A 25,502-nucleotide genomic window follows, 5' to 3' on the forward strand; every position below is an offset into this window, starting at 1 on the left:
GGCGGCCCTCGTGCGGCCTGACAAAGGCTCAGCTTGTTTGCTGTCCATTAAGGTATCTAGGGACTGTCTTCTGCTGTCTTATGACAGCCCTCTCTTCAACCACTGCATGATATGAGGGGGTGAAACCAGCCTCAACAACGTAAAGGGTGGTAGGATCCCACTTAATTACAGCATACACAGTAAATTGACAAGTAAATATGCACCACAGAACAAATCACAGGGGAGCTAGAGCGCTCCTACTCAGAAACAAGACACCGATTGGCCCCAAACATTGGCGTCCCTTGCATTTGAAGCCAAGCGGCTGATTACAAAGGTCTTTGGGAAGCTATACCACAGGCAAACCAACACCCGCAAACTCCTCGTCTAGCCCACCCTGTAATTCCCTGCTCAACTTCAAACGATGAACGGCATCCAATCACTAGACAATATTATATCCTCAGCCAACCAAAGTATGCAAAAGAGACCCCAATAGCATCCACTATCTGAGCCACACTTGCAATCGCACAACCAAGTGCCCAACCAGCGAAACACGGTTAAACAACTGCAAAGACAAAGCCCTCAACAACTGAACTCAGGTGCAATCAAACAACCAAACACTCCCCAGGGAGTTGCCTCAATCTAGAGCCTCCCTGGCCACTGCCCAACAGCATAAATCAACCCTTCTTCGCAAGGAAAGAAACCCAAACGCAATAACTAGCCAGCAACCAATCAGGAAACGGCAAAGACAAGCCTTCTTCTACCCGGAATCCACAAAAGAAAGGTCACCCTGGCTGGAAAACCCTAGATCCTGCGGAGATAAGCTGATTCTGCTCTGGCACAGCCCCAAAAGCAGCTTAGAAGCGACCCACGCCTGAAAAGTTACCAAATCAGCTGGCACAGCCTGGACAGCCTAGAAACAAAATCACAATTTCCCTGGGACCGCCTAGACAGCCTGGAAACTCCTGAAAACAGATCGCTGTAGCAGCCTGGAAATACCTAAAAACAGCACCAAAACTGGACACAGTCACCTAGCACAGGCTGGAAGACCTGGAAATGGAATCGCAATTTGCAACAGACACCCTAGCAGAAATCGCAATCTGCAACAGGCTCTGAATCTGGTGCATTTTCCTCTGGTAGGCCCTAGATGCACTGGCACAAGCCCTGACTGGTGACGATTTCCTCTAGCAGGCCCTGGCAGCTCACAACTGATGATCTGGCTCCTCCTCGAATTGATTTGGCCAACTGAACCCAAAATAAGAGCTCTGGGCCCTTTTTGTAGTCTTGTGCTAAAAATAGCAATTTTTAATTGCACCACTCTTTTGGCCCCCATGTTGCACACTTTGGCCCTAGGAATTAATTGCCTAGTAATTGGGCGCACATTCACTATTTCCAAGGGCCCACTAGGACTTTTAATTCTCCAAGTTCCCACCCAATGGCCGGACCCTCGCGCCTAGAGGCTCAAGGCAGTCACGCGCAAATCACGGGAGTCGCAAATCAAAAGTCCCATAATTTCACGTTCTCATGACAGGGGGCACGATCAATGGGGAGGCATATCAGGCTGTAAATCAGATACAATATGTGGCTATAGAGCACATGCCTGAGGCTGAGTTGAAGTCTTAATGGGCTCATCAAAATGTAATAGAAGCAACAATACTTGGCTGTTTTTGAGCAACGGAGGCATGACAATGTCTTCAACAAAGACAACATCTCTGCTAATGATAACTTTGTTTGTACTACGGTGATATAACCTGTACCCTTTGCTTTTTGAAATGCATTTGGCCGCCTTGTTCTCAAGCTTAAGTCGAAGCTAAGATGTAAAATCTACATATGCTAGGCATCCGAACACTCTCATGTGTGAGACAACCAGCTTATGACCTGTCCATGCCTCATAAGGTGTGATATCTTAAATGCCCTGGTTGGTGATCTACTTAAGACATAATTTCCATGACAGCATCCAGCCAGAATCTATGTGGCAAAGACTCCCCTTTCATCATACACCATGCCATCTCTATCAAATTTCTATTCTTTCGTTCTGTAACACCATTATGTTCTGGTGTGTATGGCATTGTAATGCTCCAGAAGAAGCTCGAATAGTCAAGGTCGGACCTCAACTCTGCTCTGATACCACTGTTAGGTTGTTGTGAAGAAATGGAGTAGGAAAAATTGAGCTAGAGAGCCAAAAATGAGTTGCAGAAGTTTGCAGTAGCACAAGAGTGCAACAAAAGTACAAGGGAAGTGAAGGTACACCATTTTAGGTCTAGCCCTAACGTCCTAGCCTGGTGAACCCACTGTTAGGTTGCCTTTATGCTACACAAACTAGCCTTCAAGGCCATACCAGGAACTACCTATAAATAATTCTAGTAGACCCAAATAAAGTGAAGAAGTGGAACTTGAGACATACAGTTGCTCTTCCCTGATTATTGTGTCAACTGCGGATTCGGTGATACCTCACATCGAACTAGTGGACACAGCACAAGAGACATGCAAGACCTTACACAATCTCTCTGAGACAAAGAACACAAAAAGGACCATCATGCTTTAAAGTCAACTATTCAACTTGAAGATAGATGACGGAGAGTCAGCTCACGACTTCCTAATGAAGGTAAAGACACTCAAGGATCAACCCGGAGCAATTGGTCACAAGGTGGACAATAACCATTTAGCCATGCTCTTGCTGGTCAGTAAGCTTCCAAGGAGCTGCTGAGGGTTGGTGATGACTCTCACTGCCGAAGAACAAAGGAGGCCGCTCAAATTCGAGGGACTAAATCCATTGTTGCTTTAGGAGGAAGCTCAAACGAAGTTGTAAGGCGAAAGGGATAATAAGTATGGCAACGAGAGGGCTCTCATAGCAATGAGCAAGCGTGGCAAATGAAAGCCACAAAAAAAGAAGCATGCTAGGAATGACGACGGGACAATTCTAATGGTGAAAACAAAAGAAAAGGAAGAACCACTTCTAATGGTGGAAACAAAAGAAAAGGAAGAACTAGAAAAAGTGCTTCTATTGCGACACACCTGGACACTTTGCTAAAGATTGCAGAAAGAAGCAAGCAAGCCACACAAAAGAGGAAGACGGCATCTCTTAATGTGGTAATTGAGGAACTCTTCTTAGTGATGATGCCATGTCCCATTGAGATAGAGTATGCAAACCCAAGGTAGGATCAAAGGACTACTACAGTACCACCTAAAGACATAGTGTTTTTCAAACGTTACCATACACATATGACATACGGGTACTGAAGTATGATTGGAGTATGGATCAACCCCTGGGGCTGAATCATATACGTGACCCTAATTTTACTACAACAAAAAAAGCAGGAAAATATACATTGTACTAGTTCAGCCAACCATACAAGTACGGAACCAACTATGCCTGCAGAAATGGCGGGGCACACAAAGAGATGGAGCTTGATGAGCAAGCCCTCACTAGGAGTATAATGAGATGGTTACACACAAGCACGGAGGATCATGGTACTTATGGGTGTGGTACCTAGCTTGCTTAGATAGCAAGCATCAATAGACTGAATTACGGAGCATGTGATTGCATTATGTTTTTATGAAGATTTCAGTAGATTGCTTTGGGACCATTGTTTCTATAGGTATTCTTAGTTCAATGGAGAGCGCCTTGTTGGAATGGTCATCTCCCCATCTGTAAGCCCCCATATGAGGAGAGCATGGGGGAGGTAGACCTGGAGAGAATGGGGCTGCCACATGGGCAGCACATGAGCTGTCATGTGGGCAGCACAAAGCTATGGAATCCAGGTGCCAAGGAAGGGCCTGGCAGAGGCTGTACATGGCGACCTGCTTGGGCAGCTTGTGCACAGGGTTAGTGCCTGCAGCAGGTCCTGAACATGGCACGGACCTGTACAGCTGCAGTACGGCTGCTTGGCGGGGGTCCATGGGCAGGTATGCAGCCTGCAACAGGGTCTCCAGCAGCAACAAAAGGGCAGCCTAGCAGGAGCCCAAAAGGGCCTGGCTAGGGCTAGGGCTGGTTGGACCAGCCAACCAGGTCGGCCAGCAAGCAGACTGGTCAGCCAGTCTGGACGGCCAGGATGAGGCTGGCTGGTTGGTCCATTCAAGGGGGCCTTGTGCCCTATAAAAGGAGGGCTTCCATACCCTCATTAATCATCACCTGGAGCAGCCAAAAGTTAGCAGATTGGAGCAGCAGTAAGACCTACCTTGGGCCTATCTTCTGGAGGTGAAGGAGGTACATCATAGCCTGCATACAAAGCTGAGAAAGCGCTGCCCACCTAGGCTGGCTTCCAGACAGCAAGGTGGAAGGGATCTAGACAAAGAGTCTACATATGCTCGAGGTGGAGCACGTGGGCTCAGAGATCTAGAAGTGCTTGACATTTAGTAGGAGAACCTTTTAGTATTGTATCTTGTCCTCCTTTGTGGACTGAGAAATATAAAGTGTTGCTTCTATTTTTGTCTCTGAGCATTGTCTATTTACTGGCTTGCACATAAGTTTGAGAAGTTTGTGATTCCACACCCCACACCACCGTTGTGCGTACCCTGTGTTGGGTAATTTATAACATGGTATCAGAGCCCAAGTAGGAGGCTCACAGGTGTGGGAGCCTAAAGGCAGTTAGGGACCTTGCTGAAGGACCACACTAATTCAGAAGCTCTTGGAATCGACTTCCACGACTCGAGGACAGTGCCCTTGCGAGAAGGAGGGTGGCTCAGGTTCAATCAGGTGCGTTCGGAGTTCTGGTCTACTGAAGATTGAGTTTGGTTGACTTTGCCGTAAGGTATAACAGCAGAGATGTCGACCGCTACAAGCTCTTCAGCACCTGCTCTCCCTTCCTCCTCCCCCAATTTTATCTCATTCACACTGCTGAACGACCACACTAATTCAGAAGCTCTTGGGAATCGACTTCCACGACTCGAGGACAGTGCCCTTGCGAGAAGGAGGGTGGCTCACGTTCAATCAAGTGCGTTCGGAGTTCTGGTCTACTGAAGATTGAGTTTGGTTGACTTTGCTGTGTGGTATAACAGCAGAGATGTCAACCGCTACAACCTCTTCAGCACCTGCTCTCCCTTCCTCCTCCCCCAATTTTCTCTCATTCACTATCCCTAACTTCGGAGAGTCTAGGAAACTGGACGGGACCAACTACCCGATCTGCAAGCCTGCTGCTACAGATGTGGGTAACTGGTTGACAGGAACCTTGGGTGGTTGCTATGTCAAAAAAGTTCACTATGCAGCAAGGGGCTTTTTTGAAGTGACCATGGCAGATGAAGAGAACAGGCAGATTTTGTTTGAGCACTCCCCTCTTTTTTATGGGCAACAGATGGTTCATGTGTTGCCCGAGTCTCCTACCAGAGATTATCAGGCCTTAATCCAACACATATGCCCTATCTGGGTGGAAGTTGTGGATTTTCCTCAATGTATGGCTTCTCTTTTGCCAAAAATTGCAGCCTCTCTTGGCAAAGTGGTTTGTCCACCACGGCCTAATGGCAATTCAAATAGATTTTGTATTTTGTGGGACACAAATAATCCCACCCCGGACTCTTATTTACAATGAATAATATTTTGATGGATAGTGCCTTCTATAAGCTGAAATGGGGTCTCTTTGCAGGTGCTTGCTTTGAATGCAAGAAGTTCGGACATATAGCTTCGCAATGCCCTTCACATATTCCCAAAATGCCATTGCAGGCTGATTTGTCACCGCCTCCAAGCAAGACTTCTACTACCTCCTCTTTGATGAAGACTAAGAGGGTGAAACAGTTCTTTGCTGTCCAAGATAAAGGGAAAGCACCGGTTGCTTCGAATGGTGATGTTCCTCCTTCTGTGCCTTCAGCCTCTCATCCTCAGGCGAAGGAAAAAACTTTGAATGATGCTTGGCAAACCCCAAGAAAAGTCTTCTCACCTAGGAGACCGTTGCCCTCACAGACTTGGAATGGTGCTTCCTCTCAGGGCAAAACACCGGCTAAAAATTCAAGTATTGGTTTGACTTGGGCTGAGGTGACTACCAATCGTACCCTCTTTCCAGAAGAGGAAGTTGCTGCCTTATTGTCTTCTCCTCAGGCTGAATTTTTCTCTCAGGGCCGAGGCCCAGATATTGAGGTGGAAATGCAGATATAGAAGGAATTTTTGATGTTGTACATACCTGTCCTATATCTGTAAATATGCTTGATCATCTCAAATGTGTCACTTTGAATGTACAAGGCTTGTGTGATGGTCGAAAATGGAAACTGGTCTGGCTGTATATATGCCAATTGCAGCCTGATATAGTGGCTTTATTGAGGTGGAAATGCAGACATAGAAGGCATTTTTTATGTTGTACATAGAAAATGTCATAACCAGCAAAATGTCCAGATTTGCCAGCATACATATGCTGATTATGTCTTGTAAAGCCACTATATCAGGCTGCAATTGGCGTATATACAGCCAGACCAGTTTCCATTTTCGACCATCACACAAGCCTTGTACATTCAAAGTGACACATTTGAGATGATCAAGCATATTTACAGATATAGGACAGGTATGTTGGAGAGCACTCTTTCTTTGGGGTAGCCTTTTTGGTTAAGCATGATCTTCACCCTATTGTGGCCTTCAATGATCACCATGGTCAATGGATGATCATACAATGCCTTGCTCAAGGCAACATCTTTGAATTTGCATTAGTATAGCTTCTCAATCTTCTGGGAATCCAGCTTTAATTTGGGATGCCATGCATAAATATCCATGGCGGCATTATGCTTTTATCTGTGGTGATTTCAATAATGCCCCACAATCAAGAGATAATACCTCAAGCCACACTCACATGATGGCTTCTAAAAAGTAGACATGGTCTGATTTTTTGCTTCAGTTGTCTCTCGTGGATCTCTAGAAGGAATTGCAGCCCATGCTTCTAGGCTATACCTTTCAGCATAATGCTCAATCTTCATATCAGGCACGCTTGGACAGATGGTATCGGGTTGATCCGCTCACATGATGGCTTCTAAAAAGTAGACATGGTCTGATTTTTTGCTTCAGTTGTCTCTCGTGGATCTCTAGAAGGAATTGCAGCCCATGCTTCTAGGCTATACCTTTCAGCATAATGCTCAATCTTCATATCAGGCACGCTTGGACAGATGGTATCGGGTTGATCCGCAGCATTCTAATGCCTTCACTTGTCAGCTTTGGATAGACCATGCTTTTTGATCATGCTCCTCTTTGGCTCAGGCTCTCTTTGCATGACTTTCCACATGACAGATTGGCTTACAAACGCCTTTTGCTGATAAATAATGGTTACCTTGACCATGCTGATTTTAAAGCCATGGTTTCCGATGCCATTCAGCCTCTTTCTAATCAAATGCACATTTATGCATGGCAGGCTTTTGTTGCAAGCATGCAAGCTGTTATTCGGGATTATGGTAAATCTTACATGCAGGCCACACAGGAGACCGTGAAGCATGCCAAATACACTTACCAGAGTTTGATAGACCTCAGTCATCTTCGGCCTTTGTCTTCAGAAGAAAGCATGCTATTATATCAAGCTAAATTTTCTCTCTAATCGAATGATCAAAGAAAGCTTGCTAAATGGGAGACCCAATCTAGGCAAAGGGCTTTTTTCGATAAAGGTTGCTCTTCCAAGCAATTCTTTAAAAGTTTGCATTACAAAAGACAAGCTGCCAATATTTGTTGGATCCAGATGCCTCATGGTTCTTGGTCCTCATCTCCGTCAGAGCTTGCTGCTTTTTGTGTGCAGCACTTTTCATCTCGTTTTGGGCATGTGGACATTCTTTCTCCTCAGGTTGTGTCTGCCTGCTAGCTTCTTTTGCAGCATGTCCATCCCATCCTCTGATGCTCAGGCTTTGGAATTGGAAATTCCTTTCACTGAAAGAGAATTGTCAGATGCTGTTAACTCCTGTGGCAGATGGAAATCTCTCAGATGGGATGGTCTCACTGTGGAATTTTTTCTTGCCTTTTGGGATATCCTCAAGCAGACTTTGCTGCAAATGGTTAATTCAGCCTGGAAAAATCAGCAAATGCCTATATCGTGGAAAAAAGGACTTGTCAAGCTCCTTCCAAAAAAGCAGTTATGTGATTTGCTCACTGATTGGAGACCAATAACGCTCATGCCAGTTATTTACAAGATCATAGCCAAAATGGTTGTTGATCGTATTAAAGGTTATTTGCATGATGGGCTGCATCCTTCGCAATATGGCTTTGTTCCCCATAGGCATATCACAGATAATATTGCCAATGCTTATATTGAGATTGAATATGCCAAGTACACACATCACGATGTTCTGCTCTTACAGGTGGATATGCAAAAACCTTTGATGGAGTTCAATGGGAAGTCATCTCGCAAACAATGAGAGCTTTGGGGTTTGGAACAAAAATGCAGCACATTATTTACTAGCTTTACAAGGACAACAATGCATCTTGCATTCTTTCTGGGGATCTCTCCGATTAGTCGACTCTTCGTTGTTCGGTCCATCAAGGATGTCCCCTTAGTGATTTATTGTATGCCATTGCTACCCATCCTATGCTGCAATATATTGATCATTTCGTGGCTACAGGCTCTCTTCATGGTTTGGAATTAGATGCAAATCGCAGCATGGTTGCTCAAGCCTATGTTGATGATTCTTTCTTTACCCCGAAGAATACGTAGAATGATCTTTCTGCTTTGATGCAGGGTCTCTCTGTTTATGGTTTGGCAGCTCGTCTTCATGTAAATTTTCAAAATTCCAAGCTGCTCCCATTGCATTCTAAAGACTAGCATAGTCTTTTATGGCCCGGGGAAATCATTCCACCCACTCAGATTATTCCTCATCTTGGTTACCCTTTGGGGTGGGATCTCACTCGTCGTCAACAAACTGATTGGGTGATGGTCAAGCTTCGGAAAAAGCTAAACTATTAAAAATTGGCAACCTGGCCTTTCGCATGTTCAACTTCTGATAGTACAGTCCATCCTTGTGGCATATATTCAATTTTATTTGCCTTTGATCATGTTCACCAAGGCAGATCCTTGGGCTTTTATGATTAGATCTCTAGTTACACATATCAGTATTTCTGCCTTTAATCACTAGTAAATCAATTACTAGGATTTCTTATTTGGTCGCATCGATGGCACTTTGCATGGCTGCCCTTTGGTCTCCAATTTGCTTCTTGATTGGAAGCACATCCTCTCTCATCTGGAATGGAATGGTCGACAGTCTTTGCTGGGAAATTATTTGTGAGCTGGAAGCATTCACTGGTCGACAGTTTTTCAGTCTCCACTGGCTGTACAGGAACCTCGTCGTTCCTATTTTCTTTCTTTTAAGGACATAACTTATGTTGCTGATGTTATTCAGAATGATGGCTCTGTGCTACCTTTTTCTCTGAGAGCTACACAGTATGGCTTGGGCTCTAATTATCGTGCTTTGTGGAAACAAATTGCTTATATACTTTCGCCTTTTGTTCTGATTCCTCCTTTGGAACTTCGGGACAGGTTGGAGCATTGGACTTTGACTTCACCAAGGTCCTCTTCTTGCCCTTTGAGGCTATCTCAGATTACGATGCCTGCATTGTATAAAATCCATTTGCCTCAACCTTGGGTTTCAGAGAAAGGCAATTCTATTTGGTGAATGCATCGCACAGCCAAGTGCTGGAGAAAGAGATTAAAGCAACTTTGGGCTTACAAAACTCCTCTTCGACAACAAGTTTTCTTCTGGCGAGTGCTTCTGGGCATTTTTCCATCTGGACAGATGTTGGCCCGTAGACACATTGCTCTTGCTCGTTGCCACAGATGCTTGAGTCCTCAAGAGACTATGCCTCATTTATTCTGGTTTTGTCCATGTTCTCATGAGTTCATTGATCTTCTTCGGCAGTGCCTGCGAGTGAGATTCTCGACTAGTCTTTTTGGGAAGTCTTTCTGGCTCTTTGGTTTTCATCCACCTAGACCAAAGTTTCATCTTTTCTTTGTTTGGGTGCGCTATTGGGCACTCTTGACTTTATGGACAAACAAAAACTGTAAAGTCTTTGGTGATCCCGTATTTTCCTTGTTTAGTTTTTTTAAGCGTTCTCTGCAGCAATCCTTCTTTGATTGCTTGCAGACGCACTGCATAGATCATGATGTATATTTAGCATACACTGAGATTATCAGTTGATGTATTTTTTAGTACCTCGTTTTGAGGTTGCTACTCTTCTAATATAATCAATCAAAAGTTTTCACTTTAAAAAAAAGTGTGTGTGTGTGTGTGTGTGTGTGTGTGTGTGTGTGTGTAGTTAAGTGGTGGAGAAAAAGACTGTGGCAACTTTGAGCATACAAGGTTCCACTTCGGCAACAGGTTTTTTTCTAGCGAGTGCTTCTAGGAATTTTTCCATCTGGATAGTTGCTGGCCCGTAGGCACATTGCTCCTGCTTTATGTCATCGGTGTCTCATTCCTCAAGAGACTATGCCTCATTTATTCTAGCATAGCCCGTTTTCTCAATAGTTTCTGGATTCTCTTCAACAGAGGCTACGAGCGAGATTCCCGACTCTTCTCTTTGGGAAATTTTTCTGGCTCTTTGGTTTTCATCAACAGCAACTGGAGTTTCATCTTTTCTTTGTTTGGACTCATTATTGGGCACTTTGGACTTTATGGACACACCACAATTGTATTTCTTTAGTGATCCCAATTTTTCTTTATTTGCTTTCTTTAAGCGTTCTCTGCAGCAATCTTTCTTTGATTGCTTGCAGACTCGCCAGATAGATCAAGATGTATATTTGGCTTATACTAAGATCTTCAGTTGATGTATTTTCTAGCACCTCTTCTCTGAGGTGACTATTCTTGTAATATAATCAATAAAAGCTTTTACTTTTTTTTTTTGGAAGTGTGTTTACGGTTTGGCAACTGGTCTTCACGTAAATTTTCAAAAGTCTAAGCTGCTCCCATTGCATTCTAAAGACTGGCATAGTCTTTTGTGGCCGGGGGATATCATTCCTCCCACTTAGATTGTTCGTCATCTTGGTTACCCTTATCCTTTGGGGTGGGGTCTCACTCGTCGTCAACAAACTAATTGGTTAATGGTCAAGCTTCGAAAAAAGCTAGAGTAATGAAAATTGGCAACGTGGTCTTTGCATGTTTGGCTTCGAATAGTGCAGTGCATCCTTGTGGCATATATTCAATTTTATTTGCCTTTGATCCTGTTCACCAAGGCAAATATTGCTTCTTTCATGTCTGCCATTATGGAGATCTTTTGGCGTTCCAAACATGGCAGAAAAAGTATCAAGCTGCTTTCAGTGCATCAACTTTGTTCTCCCAAGATGCATGGTGGTTTGAACATCACGAATATCCAGGTGTACATCCTTGCTCACCGGAGAAAATGTTGCTGCAATTTTTGCAAGGTGATCAGCCTTGGGCTCTTATGATTAGATCTCTAGTTACACATATCAGTATTTCCGCCTTTGGTCACTAGCAAATCAATTACTGGGATTTTCTTATTTAGTCGCATCGATGGCACTTTGCTTGGCTGCCCTTTGGTCTCCAGTTTGCTTCTTGATTGGAAGCATATCCTCTCTCATATGGAATGGAATGGTTGACAGTCTTTGCTGGGATTGTGAGCTGGAAGCATTCACTGGTCGACAATTTTTCAATCTCCACTGGCTTTATAGGAATCTCACCGTTCCTGCTTTGTTTCTTTGCTGGAAATTTATTTGTGAGCTGGAAGCATTCACTGGTCAACAATTTTTCAATCTCCACTGGCTTTACAAGAATCTCACCGTTCCTACTTTGTTTCTTTTAAGGGCATCACTTCTGTTGCTGATGTTATTCATGATGATGGCTCTGTCCTACCTTTTTCTCTCGCAGCTACACGGTATTGCTTGGGCTCTCATTATCGTGCTTTGTGGCAACAAATTGCTTATATGCTTTCGCCTTTTGTTCCGATTCCTCCTTTGGAACTTCAGGACACGTTGGAGGATTGGACTCTGACTTCCCCAGGATCCTCTTCTCCCCTCTGAGGCTATCTCAAATTACGGTGCCTGCATTGTACAAAATCCTTTTGCCTCAACCTTGGGTTTCAGAGAAAGGCAATTCTATTTGGCAAATACATCACCCAACCAAGTGGTGGAGAAAGAGATTACAACAGCTTTAGGCCTACAAAACTCCTCTTCGACAATAGGTTTTCTTCTGGAGCGTGCTTCTGGGCAATTTTTCCATCTGGACAGATATTGGCTAGTAGACACATTGCTCCTGCTCGTTGCTTCTTCGGCAGCGTCTGTGAGCGAGATTTCCGACTGTTCATTTTGGGAAGTCTTTCTCGCTCTTTAGTTTTCATCCACCCAGACCGGAGTTTCATATTTTCTTTGTTTGGGTTCACTATTGGGCACTCTGGACTTTATGGACAGACACGAACTATAAAGTCTTTGGTGATCCTATATTTTCCTTGTTTGGCTTTTTTAAGCGTTCTCTGCAGCAATCCTTCTTTGATTGCTTGCAGACGCGCTGCATAGATCATGATGTATATCTAGCATACACTGAGATTTTCAGCTGATGTAATTTCGGCTACCTCGTTTTGAGGTCGCTACTCTTGTAATATAATCAATCAAAAGTTTCCACTTTTTTTAAAAGTGTGTGTGTGTGTGTATACATATATGTATATACATACATACATATATATATATATACAACTCCTTAGCTTACAACGCTACTCTTTTGCATATCTTTATCTGCACTATTGCGAGTCTAGAAATCTTCAAGAGCATGTGATTGTTTGATTTTACCCTTCCCACGACATGCTTACTACCTTTCTACTTTTCCTCGTCCTTCTATGAATTGCCAGTCTTCATATTTCTCCAGACATAGCTATTATATAGAAGGACGCGCGTGAAAATCTTGCAATTGCTCGTAACCTTTGTTGAGATTCTCAGGAGTGCAAGCAGGGATATCATGTACTTGTAGGTCCACAAGAGCTGAATGGAGCGGAATTTTCTTGTTCCGGAAGTTTACAGTAGGGTCATCCTTCAAGGTAAGCAAGGCAGCCACTCCTCTCGCAGGACTGACACCATTTTGTGTACGCTCCTTCACAATCGCCCCCCCTTCTTGTGACTTATTTTGCCTCTACGAATTTTGATGTCATGTTTAGACACCTCAGGCTGAGCATGACCAGGCTCTCTAAGCTGTTGGGGACTCTTTTGCAAAGGCTCACTAAACTGTTGGACTCTTTTCAAAGGCTCATATACATGTTTGGCTTTTTTGAAGCCACGGAAGAACATCCGAAACAGACTCTAGGAGCACCAAGCGCTTGGACCTCCCAGTTATGGGAGCATTTCTTGCTAGTATGCGTAAAACTTATGCATGAGGAGCACGAGTTGGGGATGTTTTCGTAATACAGTTTCATATTTTTACCACTCTGCCTGGCACATTAATTTGTATAAGTTCATGCACACTTTTGCTGTAGGCCACATGGAGAGAACAATAGCAACTTTACCTCTCCTAAGGGTTGAGCTATCTTTGTGACAGTGTCTTAATCCTACAGGACACCAGTGAACACGGGCAATCACCTTGTCCGTATCCTTGGACTTGATGACCACCTCCAAACTGTTCCATAGTTCAAAATCGCTTGTATACCTTTGTTATATGCAAATTGTTTGCGCAGCTTCCGCAGATTGAAGCCTGGGGTCCAGGGCCATATTTCCATGTTCTGTGATCCCAGTTTAGAAAAAATGTCTCCGATATTTTGTTATTTTGTTCTGCACTACTACAGACGACCTGGACAAAGCCTGTGCCTACAGCCTATACTTATGCCTTATCTTAGCTTCAAAGCTTTTCATCCATTGGCAGTAACCCAATTCCCTCAACAGTATAGAACTGTTACAAAAGAATGTGAGGTCTTCCTGTTTAGGGCTATCCTCCCTCATCAGGTAGGTGGTGGGGCAGCGCACATGGATTCTTAATATAGTCAACTGGAGCACGATCAGGGGATCTAGGAGAGTGTGTGGGTTGACTTAGGTGATGGCTGGAGGTATTTGACATTTTGCAGATGAGGCCTTTTTTGGTCACATAGGGTTGAAGGCCAGAATACCTCTCTGCATGCATCTCTGCATGCATGGCCAGAAGAAGTTAGAGCGTTAATGTTAAAAAAACTAGGAGACCAGATTGAATCTATGGCATCGCTGAAAGGATGATGGGAAGGAGCAGCCAGACGAATACGACACGAGCGGCTGCCCAAGATGAGTTTTTTGGTTTAGATTTCAAGTCCCTTAAAGTTGACATCTTCATGTCCAATGTACCAAAAGAGCAGAAGAGAGGAATTTATAGAGCAGAAGAGAGGGATTTATAGGAAAGATCGAGGACCTGGCACGAACAATAATTTAAGATTGACTGCTACACCTTTGTTACCTGATGATTGAGTGTTTATCTACAACTCTACTAGTGTGGACCATTGAGCCTATAATGGCCAGATTTGAGACATTCAATGACCCTGTAATGCATTTCAGAGAAATCCTTTGCCAGGTTAACTTTACATCCAATGCCTACAACTGTCTATTTTAGTCTGGAGCTGGACATATTGCACAATACAACTATTGTGACAAGACATTGGTCTCTTATGAGTACAATAGGTAAGTATCAAATCTGTAGCAATTACTTTCAAAGAACAACTATAGAACGCTACAACACAATCATATCTGCAACATGCATTCACAGGCAGCTTAATATGTGAGTATTTATGGCAACGACACTCTAAATAATAAGGTATTGTATCAAAGTTACCTGCCTGAGCTGTTTGGCACGATCCTGCATTGAGATTTGATCCACAGGAATACTAGCAAAGCTGTTCTGCAGCCACTTTCTTTTACCATTTTGATCAGTATAGCTAGCCATGTTGGCCGATCCATCGAGGTGCTCCGGGGCTACAATAACTGCAATTCCAAAAACAAATATTCAATCATTTGAATCATGGTTCTGTTACTGAAGACATCTCAATTTCAAGACCTCTTTGTTAACAGACTGGTAGCTAACAGACAAAGCAGCTGGTTAGAACTGCCACAAGCTAATTTAACAGTATTTTCTGCTTGTCCCACAAATCTTTATGGTCTCAAGAGAATAATTGTCTAACATATCTTTTCCTTTTCATTTTGTGTAATGAACCAAAATAGCTCAATGAAATCCTTGCCAATCATATATATCTAGATGAATCCACCAACATAACCAAACGGATCCTCTGAAACAAGCAAACAGTGCAGTTTTCACCTCGTGCCAGTGAAACTCCTTGCCTATCATGAATACTCCCATTTTGCACATGCCCGATCCCAAGCCACCCTGGATGCAGTATGTTGTTAACCAGTCGAGCTACTGAACCAATTCTGGAATTGGATGACACCAGATACTCTTTGTTATCTGGGCCTTGACTGCAATTATTCAAACTGTGATCCACTCTGCCATTGACAATACGCAGAACTTCTTGCATATCACGATTAGCACCCGAGACGTACAAGTTAGAAACTTATCAACCCTGTTAGCTATCCACTCTTTGAGTTTTGTACCTATCATCCTACCTCACCACTCCAAAACAAATACCATGAATGCAGTTCTTATGACTCCATTCAGCAACAATGGCCATGGAGAGACACTCTTTCCAAGCCTCAGTAAAGCCAGACAATTGGATAATCAAACATGGATTACTTTCAAAATTAAAGCAACGATACTGTGCTATCCTGGGAGTCAGTCTCTTGGAGGACCATATCCCAGCTAATCACAGCTGCCATGTCACCAGATCATACAACCTGTAGGCCATGGATTCTATTACTGCAGCTGATGAAGATGTATTTCCAGTTACTTCAATACAGCTTGTTCCTTGTATCACTTGACATCCTATGTATGCCTCTAGAGGTGTCTTTGCTTCAAGTGTCTTCATTGCAGTTCAGTTCAAAACATGAACTGCTGCATTGATTGCCTCTGCCAAGAACGAATGTTGAAGTTTGTTCCCTTTCAGCATGCTCAGCCCCATCTCAACAATCACTCGATTCCTTTGTTCTGCCACCCCGTTTTGTTGGGATGTCTAGGCCATTGCATCTTGATCCAGAGCTCCCTGCAATAACTGTCAAATTCGATCCATGTGAATTTGTTAAAGGCCAGAGAATTCTTGGCCAGAGTATATATAATGTCCTCCAACTGAAGTCGTCCACCAATATGAGGAAGGACACTGCTCCCGCATGTGACTTCATAGGAAGCGGCTCACAACCATCAAAGTGAACAGCCTGCAAATGATTTCATGGCCCGATTCATGGCCATTGTCATGGATGAATCTCAATGTTGCTTGATGTCCTCCAACTGAAGTCGTCCACCAATATGAGGAAGGACATTGCTCCCACATGTGAGTTCATAGGAAGCAGCTCACAACCATCAAAGTGAACAGCTTGCAAATGATTTCATGGCCCGATTCATGGCCATTGTCACCGATGAATCTCAATGTTGCTTACCCGATCTCCCATAATTCCTCTCAATGGATTCCATCTCGGTTTCCATTGCAATTTGCCATATCCTAGTTGTCCTCTGCCGCTTCAAAGGACCTTGGTGCTCAACTTGACTTGAGCCGTGAGACCTAGTTTAGTATCATCCAGTCACCTCGATCTTTGTATCCACTCAAAACTTGTCTCCCGGATACGGTATTGTCGGAGTCTTCCACTGTCTTTTTACACCAAAGCGGTCTTTGAATCTCCTTTGCCGATACCTCTCTCTTCCCTAAATCCCGATCCTAGGTTGCACGTGTCCGTCCAAGATGGATATAGGAACCTATCATAGTACAAGTAGATCAACATCACCTAATAAATGGTGCCAAGAGTAAGGCATGACAAAAAGCCTCAAACTTGGGTCATGATAGAGCCTTCATGAAGAGATCTACTAAGTTCTCCTCCGTGGGAACGTAAGACAATTAAAAATCTCTAACTGATAGTCGCTCTCGAGCGTAGTGGTAGTGTATGCGCTTCGTATGCGCATAAAACATTGTATTACGCGCAACAACTAAAGCACTCTGGCTGTTCGTGTCAATGATGGTAGAAGATGGCTGCATAATGTCAAGATTTGCAAGCAACTTGCATAGCCAGACACACTCTTCTGTTGCTGTGAAGGCTGCCCTGTACTCAGCTTCACAACTGGAAGTAGCTACTCTAGGCTGCTTCTTGCTAAACCATGAAATGCATCCAAGCATGAAACAGTAGCCACTCTGAGACACTTGTGTTGTAACAACCTGCCCAATTACCATCCATGAAAGCATGCAAAACTAGTGAAGACTCATGACCATAGAACAGTCCCAAACGTTGCATGGTCTTCAACTAACGGATGATCCGCTTCACTGTTTGCCAATGCTGTGTGTTGAGCATGTGCATGTACCTTCTTAACTGGGAAACGGCATACTGCAAATCAGGCTGAGTATGACATAAGTAAATGAGGTAGTGGGGCACTCCTATTTCGAAGGAGAAAAGGAAGCCAAGTTCCAATGGAGTAGAAACCAGCTTACAATCCTCGAATTGGAAGCGCTCCAAGAGTTGTAATATATTTAGATTGACTCATCATTATGCCCCACTCAACATTAGCAAACGAGATGCCCAAATAGTAGTGCAACCAGCCCATATCTGACATTGCATTAGTTTCAAAGTCCTATCAACAGCTTGCAAATCATTATTTACACCAAGTAGCTTCTGAATCTGATCATTTTATCAACCTCCCTCAGCCCACATAGGATTGAACCCAAGTTCTCCTTCAGCAAAGCTCTTCTACAGTCCATAAGGTCTTGGATATCATGTCTAATCTTTTGAGGGTCTTTCAGCTTGTAAGACTCGGGGAACAGTCATGTAAGCGAAGCTTGATTGTAGCACATTCGACCTTTTCAATGTATACTTCGATCTTAACAAAAACATCAGATTAACAGTAAGGCAATTCTGGAAAGATCTTATGCTTAATATAAAGACATGGAGGACTATGGTAGAGAGCCTCAGTAGCAGAATATTTGAACATTGCGTATAGCTAGAGTACTATAGTGAGCCAGTGTGACCCCATGAAAGTTATAAGAGAAGAAAGGATGTACAGTAGATTGTTTGTGCGGGCACTTCATCATTGACTATGAAGCTGTAACAGTGCCACATAAGGTCACCGTCACAAGACCTATTGTTGGCTGAGATATCAACCTCGCTGAAATTTTCATAGTCCATAATCTGGTAAACAGGATGTATTGGCTGAAACTGGCCTTCAGAAATCTAAAGGGCAGTAAACCTTAACTGACTTAGCATACACTTCATTCACAGCCACATTGCAACATTTATAGCCACTTCCATTAGTTAAATTCCACTGAAAGACAAACCTTAGACGCACTTATGATGAAGCTAGAGTGCCCCTGCTCAGAAACCAAATGCAAGAGACGCAGATTGGCCTGAAATGCTTTGGCGCCCCTTTCGCTATTTATTTAATTCTTCAAGCAACGGCAATTGTGCAATTACATGAACAGCTCACTCTTGCACTCCACTACACTAGCAGTTCACTACCCAAGCCAATACTTGGCAGCAAAATGCATCCAATTCTCATGTGTCACTAGAAAGCTAAGGCATTCCACACTCACTGTGCCCCACTGAAAGTGACAATGCAACAACACCAGCCCCAACAAATGCTCAAACAGCCTCAAGGCATAAGAACTACAATACAGTTTCCCTCTAGCACCTTTCCAGGCATACCCTCTGTGGTTGGGTGTCTGGTTACAGCTTGTATGGCCTAGAGAGAGCCTCAAAGCAAGCAGAAGCAATAACAACTTCAAAATTGGCAAATGAAATCCAAAAGGAAGTCACAATATCCATACCTGCTGTCCATGGAAGAGGAGCAAGCTCTATCCCTGCACCTATCCTCTGTCCAGGCCCCCATGGGTGCAGAAAAGGCTTCCAATCAAGGAAAAACTGAGAGAATAGGAGAGAGAAAGATTCTAGGAGCTGAGAACCGAAAGAAGAGCAAGGCTCACACATGCAGAGGCCAAAAACCGGAAAAGAGAGCTAATCCGCGAGCCAGAAGACCTCAGAGCGCATGCCAATAGCCCATACAGTAAAAGGGTGACCCATACAACAGCGAATCTGATCCATACAGCCATAAATGAGGCCATACTGCAGAATAAGTGGCCTTGGAAAGTGTGAAACTGTCCGTACAGCAGCTTAAGCAGGTCTGCATTTAATGAACCATACAGTAGCTAGAACAGATCCATACTGCAATTAATGCGTACGTATAGTAAAAAATGCACCCGTACAGCAGCTAGAAGGCACCTTGGGATACATGCCAAGAAAGAGAAGCGTGGAAAAATCCCACAATGAAGGAATGACCCAAACATTGGGTGCAAGGGGAGTTGGAGAGAAGGAGGCATGGGATTGATTGTGCCACGTGGCACATTTGACCCCCCTTCATTAAAGTCCTAACCCCTGGCCTAGCACTTGGGCCTAGTGATTTCACCTAGGCATTGGATGCATTCCTAGGGACTTCGTGGAAGTATCACTTCCCCGAGGCTAGTTTCCCAAGCCAAAGATAGTCACGATTACCTAATTCACGTCCTCATGACATACCCTCCTCTAGAAACAACAAACTACCCAGTTTGCTACTAGCCTTTACAACAAATAAATAACAATGAAAGAGGCATGAATAGCCCATACCAGATAATACATGATCTGTAAAATACAACCAGCAATGATGATATGGTCTAGGAGAGCGTGTGATACAATCCATAAATCAATGCATCACCTATGTAGAGTGACTAGTACACTCATCATAGGTAGTCACGGTTACCAAATACATGTCCCCGTGACATGCCCTCCTCTTGAAAAAGCAACCTACCCAGTTTGCTGCTAACCTTTACAACAAATAAATAACAATGAAAGAGGCATGAATAGCCCATATCGGATAATACATGATCTGTAAGATACAACCAGCAATGATGATAAGGTCTAAGAGAGCGCGTGATTTCATCCATACATCAATGCATCACATGTGTGGAGTGACTAGTACACTCATCATTGAAGTCCCGTGGCAAAAATATTGTCAGCAATCAGTACCTCGGTTGAGACCAGCAGTGTCACCAAGCGACCTCTAGATACGTGAGTCTATTTATCCTAAAGGAGTGGAGGTGCTACCCCCCTCTTGAGCATCAGGCAATGCTCTAGACCGTTGCTCTGCTGAGCCTAAAAGAGCCTCAACCGCAGTCGGCTCAAGCTGAAATGGTTCCAGGTAGAGCTGCAATACCCTGGGTGAATCTGCATGTTCACTTTCCTCCATCCACTTGGCATCCATTGCTGAATACCTTCTGGAAACTCTACCTCTGACTTTCCTTTCACAGTGTGCCAGGATCTGTTCTGGAACCAAGATCTCATCAATTTCCTCCACTTCAAGCTGTTTCTCATCAAGCATCTCTTCACGCACATCTCCTTGGAAAGGTTTCAACAAACTCACATGAAACGTGTTGTGAATTGTCCAATGCTGTGGCAGCTTCATCCTGTAAGCTACATCCTTTATCTTCTACAAGACTTGAAAGGGTCCATAGTATCGCATTTCCAGTTTGGTGTAGACTTTATCCTTGCCTTTCATATGCTTAAGTCTTGCTTTCTGAAAATGCAGCAGCACCCAATTACCTTCTTTCAAGGCCAACTCACGTCGGTGGCGATCTGATGCCCATATATACTTTCCCTGTGGAAGAGTGCATTGTATGGTTGTAGGCAAACTCAACCAGAGGCAAAAATTGCTCCCATTTTGACTGTTGGTCTAAAACATAGCCTTTTAAAAGAGACAAGGCAGTAGAATTTGCCTCTTCTAACTATCCATCTGACTATAGGTGGAAAGAGGATGAAAAATTCAGCGTAGTGCCCATGTTCTTGAAGAGACCTCTCTAGAAAAGGCTGGTCATACACGGGGGTCTCGATCACTGACAATGGATTGAGGCATCCTGTGGTGTTTGAAAATATTAGACATGAATAATCTCGCCACCTGATCTGCTGTAATTTTCTTCTGCACTGGAATAAAGCGGGCTTAATTATGGTCCAAATACCATCATGACCTGATGGTGTACGAGGCTGATCAAAAATAAAATCCATGGCAAAATGCTTTGTCATGGTCTATCCAGAATAGGCAATGGCTGTAGCAATCCAGTCGGCTTCTCCATGTCATACTTTACCTTCTGACAAGTGACGCATGTCTTCACATATGCCTCAACATCTTTCCTCAAAGCTGGCTAGTGCTCCACTCCTTTGACTATGGCTTCGCACTGGAATAAATTGGGCCTGCTTGCTGAATCTGCAAATTATGGTCCAAATACCATCATGACCTGATGGTGTACGAGGCAGATCAAAAATAAAGTCCATGGCAATGCTTTGCCAGGGTCTATCCGGAATAGGCAATGGCTATAGCAATCCAGCCGGATTCTGCATGTCATACGTTACCTTCTCACAAGTGACGCATGTCGTATGCAATGGTGATAGCTGAAACTTGCAGTTTCTTTGAACTGCATCAAGACTTGACTTCCTAAAAAGTGCATCTACAACAACATTCTTCTTGCCAAAAACATGCACAATCTGAAAATGAAACATTGAAAGGAAGTTTGCCCACTGCATGTGTTTTTCTGACAGCTTTCTCTAAGTGAGAAAGTACCTCAAGGATTGATGATCTGTCTGCACATACAAATCAGCACCTAAAAGGTAATGTTTCCAGGTAGAAACAGCATGTATGACAGCCGCCATCTCTTTCTCATAGATCCTGAAATTCATTTCAACATCAATGAGCACCCTGCTCTCATATGCAACCACTCTACCGTCCTGCATAAGCACTCCTCCTATGTTGTTCCCACAAGCATCACATTGGACAGCAAAGGGCTTGCGTAGATTTGGTAAGATAATGACAGGATCAAAGCATAGCTTTTCCTTCAACTCTTCAAAGGCTGCAATTTCCTTAGTACCCCTCAGACACTCCTTTCTTCTGTAGGGCATGAAGGGGTGGTGCTATATCAATAAAGTAGCGGATAAACCACCTGTAGTATGAGCATAAACCGAGAAATATATGTACTTTATGGATTTTCTTCAATGATAGCCAATTCCTTATGGCTTCCACTTTCACAAAATCCATCCCGACTCCATCTTTGGATAATAAATGTCCAGAGAAAGTGGATCTCATGCATGAAAAATTCACTCTTTTTAGCATTAATCAACAACTTATGCTTCCTAAGCTCTGCAAAGACAATTGCCAGATGCTCCTTATGCTCAACCTCACTCTTAGAGAACACTACGATATCATGAAAGAAGGTACCCATAAAAGCTCGGTGCTCTCTGAAGATTCTGTCCATCATTCTATTGAAAGTGGTAGGTGCATTTGTCAACCCAAATGGCATCACAAGAAATTCATACAAGCCAAATGTGGTCCTGAAAGCTGTCTTATGCACATCTTCGGGTCGTATCTTGATCTGGTGGTACCTGCTCTTCAAATCTATGCGGCTGAACATTGCAGACCCCTCTAAACTATCCAAGATATCATCAATTCTGGTATCGGGAATCTCCTTTGGCAACCCACAACAATACTTCTCAATCTGTTCGAACAAATCCACACACTTGTAAGAACTCACGGGTAGCAAAGCTTCCCAAAACTTCTTATTGTACTCTTGCAAGTTCTTACAATTGGCTGCGTCTAGCTTGTGCAAGCCTGTCATAATGTCCACCTCAAAAGTGGTGGTGAGCCAAGCAGATGAAAAGACTTGCTTGAACTCAACCCAAGTGGCAGGGGCTCTACCTTGCAAGAGCAAATTAGTCCACCAATGAAGTGCATTGCCCTTGAAAAATGTGGCTGCCTTCCTGACCTTTGATGTCTCCGTCAAGTTCCCACCAGCATAAGCAGCACCAAATTGTTGCACAATGGGCAAGGCTTTCAGTGTGTCCTGTGTCCCATTGAATGTCTCAAACTTTACAGCAGCCCACCCTCTTTCTAGTCTTTCAATTTGCCCTTGGGTGCAATAGTTTCATACACAGGTGGCTGCAAATAGGGAGGTGGAATCATCTAGCCCATACTCTATGCATTACTACCAATTTCCATTGTGATGTTAACCATTCCAGGTCCCATTCCCTACACCTGAAGAATTTGCAATGAACCACTTATCATTCCAAGCATGCCCCTTTGCATTCCGGACTGCATCCCTCTGTTGGCATACATCATATTGGGATTTCCAGCCTGCATACCCCCCGCCATTTGTTGCTGAAAATTTTGCATTCCTCGATCCTAGGTCCATCACCAAAGGAGGGAAGGGTTTCTGTCCATAATTCACCGACTGAAAATTGTTGCCCTGTGGAGCATTCCCCATGCCAGGAGCAACTGAAGGCATAATAGGTGGAGTCACGGGTGGTTGTCCACTTGAAGATGTATCATTGTGCATAGGCCTTTGCTTCCTCTGCTTCTTATTGGCTGTCTTTTTTCTCTTGGGAGGGGCATTCAAATTTCACAAGATTTTGGGTCAATTGTGTCAAAGTGCCCACTGCACTTGCCAATTGCACCTTGAAGAGGACTTCTACATCAAGTTCTTCCGTCTCATCGGCCTCCTCATGGTGGTCCACAGTGGCATGCTCAAAGGGAACATGCTGTCCTGCATTAAACTGCACGTGCTATGCTTCATTCTATCATGCCTCCCACTGTTCCTCCCGTTCTAAGTCTCTATATTCTGAGTCATAGGATTCGAAGGACACTTCCCGATCACTGGCTGAGTCAACCATGGTGGTTGAATTGTGTGGCCGTAATAAAAGTGCTATGCTTCATTCTACCATGCCTCCCACTGTTCCTCACGTTCTAAGTCTTCCAAGTCTATATATTCTGAGTTGTAGGATTCGAAGGACACTTCATTAAACTGCACGTGCTATGCTTCATTCTACCATGCCTCCCACTGTTCCTCCCATTCTAAGTCTTCCAAGTCTCTATATTATGAGTCGTAGGATTTGAAGGACACTTCCCGATCACTCGCTGAGTCAACCATGGTGGTTGAATTGTGTGGCTGTAATAAAAGTGCAGGAAAGACTTCCTTTGCCTAGCACTACCAGGGCTCACCTCTGTGGGAAGATGGTAGTTGTCTCGGCAACAAAACCACTAAAACCAGCCTTCAGAAATCTAAAGGGCAGTAAACCTTAACTGACTTAGCATACACTTCATTCACAGCCACATTGCAACATTTCCAGCCACTTCCATTACCATTAGTTATATTCCACTGAAAGACAAAAACACACTGTGGTGAGGCTAGACTGCCCTTACTCAAAAACCAAATACAAGAGACGCAGATTGGCCCCAAATGCTTTGGTGCCCCTTTCGGTATTTATTTAATTCTTCAAGCAATGGCACTTGTGCAATTACATCAAAGGCTTACCTTGCACTCTGCTACACTAGCAGTCCACTTCCCAAGCCAATACTTGGCATCAGGGTAATGCTTTGACTCTTGAGAATAGGGTAAGACAAAGGGAGAGAGGAAAGACCCCAAGACATCACAACAAGTCAAGAAGAAGAAAATCTAAATACAAAGGAAACCTGGAGTGTTGGTATCATGAGAAGACAAGATACTTGAAGAAAGATTGTTGGTTGCGAAAGAAAAAGCAAGGAGATGGACAATAAGAGACTACGTAGGAAGCAAATGTAGCAGGTTCTTTGTTGCAAGATTCCTTAATTATTTCATTGGATACTATCACTGATGCATGGGTAGTGGACTCAGGGGCTTCATTTCATGCTACACCACATAAGAAGACTATGTTTAGGGTGGGTGAATTTGGAATAGTCCATTTAGGTGATGATGAAGCATTAAAGGTTGTTGGAAAGGGGTAAGGTGCTGATAAATTGCAAAATGGAAACCAATGGTGGTTGAAGGAGGCAAAGGCATGTTTTTTATCTAAGAAGAAACGTAATTTCTGTAGGACAATTGGATGATGAAGGCTGCACAATCACATTTGCATGAATTTTTTGGCAGGTCACTAAAGGGTCACTGGTAATAGAAGGCAACTACATTGTATTTATGTATCGGTAATGCTTACTTATCTATTACTTTAGCTTCTACAGGAGCAGATACAACGTTGTGTCATCATAGGCTTGGACATAGGAGTGAGAAGGGGATGTAGATTCTTCAGTCAAGAAAGTTGTTTCCAGGTTTCAAGTACGTTGATTTGGAGTTTTGTGAGAATTGTGTTTATGGAAAACAAAAGAGAGTAATATTTCTTCTCTTGGTAGTTCTCACTATTATGTTACTTATATAGATGATGAAACTAGAAAACTTGGGTTTATTGCATTCAAAGAAAATTTGATGTCTTTGAAACTTTTAAGAAATTGAAAGCAAAGCTAAGGCATTCCACAGTGAGTGTGCCACACTGAAAGTGGCAATACAACAACACCAGCCTCAACAAATGCTCAAACAGCCTCGAGGCATAAGAACTACAATACAATGTCCCTCTAGGACCTTTCCAGGCACACCCTCTGTGGCTGGGTGTCTGGTTACAGCCTGTATTGCCTAGTGAGAGCCTCAAAGCAAACAAAGGCAATAACAACTTCAAAAGTGACAAATGAAATCCAAAAGGAAGTCAGAATATCCATACCGCTGTCCATAGAAGAGG

At 43.6% G+C, this 25,502-nt stretch overlaps 1 protein-coding gene across 1 annotated transcript in view; it reads right to left on the reverse strand.

Moving 5' to 3' along the window:
• Positions 1-25,502, reverse strand: part of LOC147882214 (uncharacterized) — a 74,553-nt gene that overhangs the window by 36,973 nt on the left and 12,078 nt on the right. The window contains exon 3 of the mRNA XM_087401826.1: positions 14,644-14,792. Coding sequence (XP_087257952.1) covers positions 14,644-14,792 — 149 coding nt within the window. The remainder of the gene's footprint in view (positions 1-14,643; positions 14,793-25,502) is intronic.

The sequence above is a fragment of the Dipteris shenzhenensis genome, chromosome 30 (assembly GCF_047967505.1).
Source record: "Dipteris shenzhenensis isolate YYH24624 ecotype China chromosome 30, Dip_SZ_1.0, whole genome shotgun sequence".
Classification (NCBI taxonomy): domain Eukaryota; kingdom Viridiplantae; phylum Streptophyta; class Polypodiopsida; order Gleicheniales; family Dipteridaceae; genus Dipteris; species Dipteris shenzhenensis.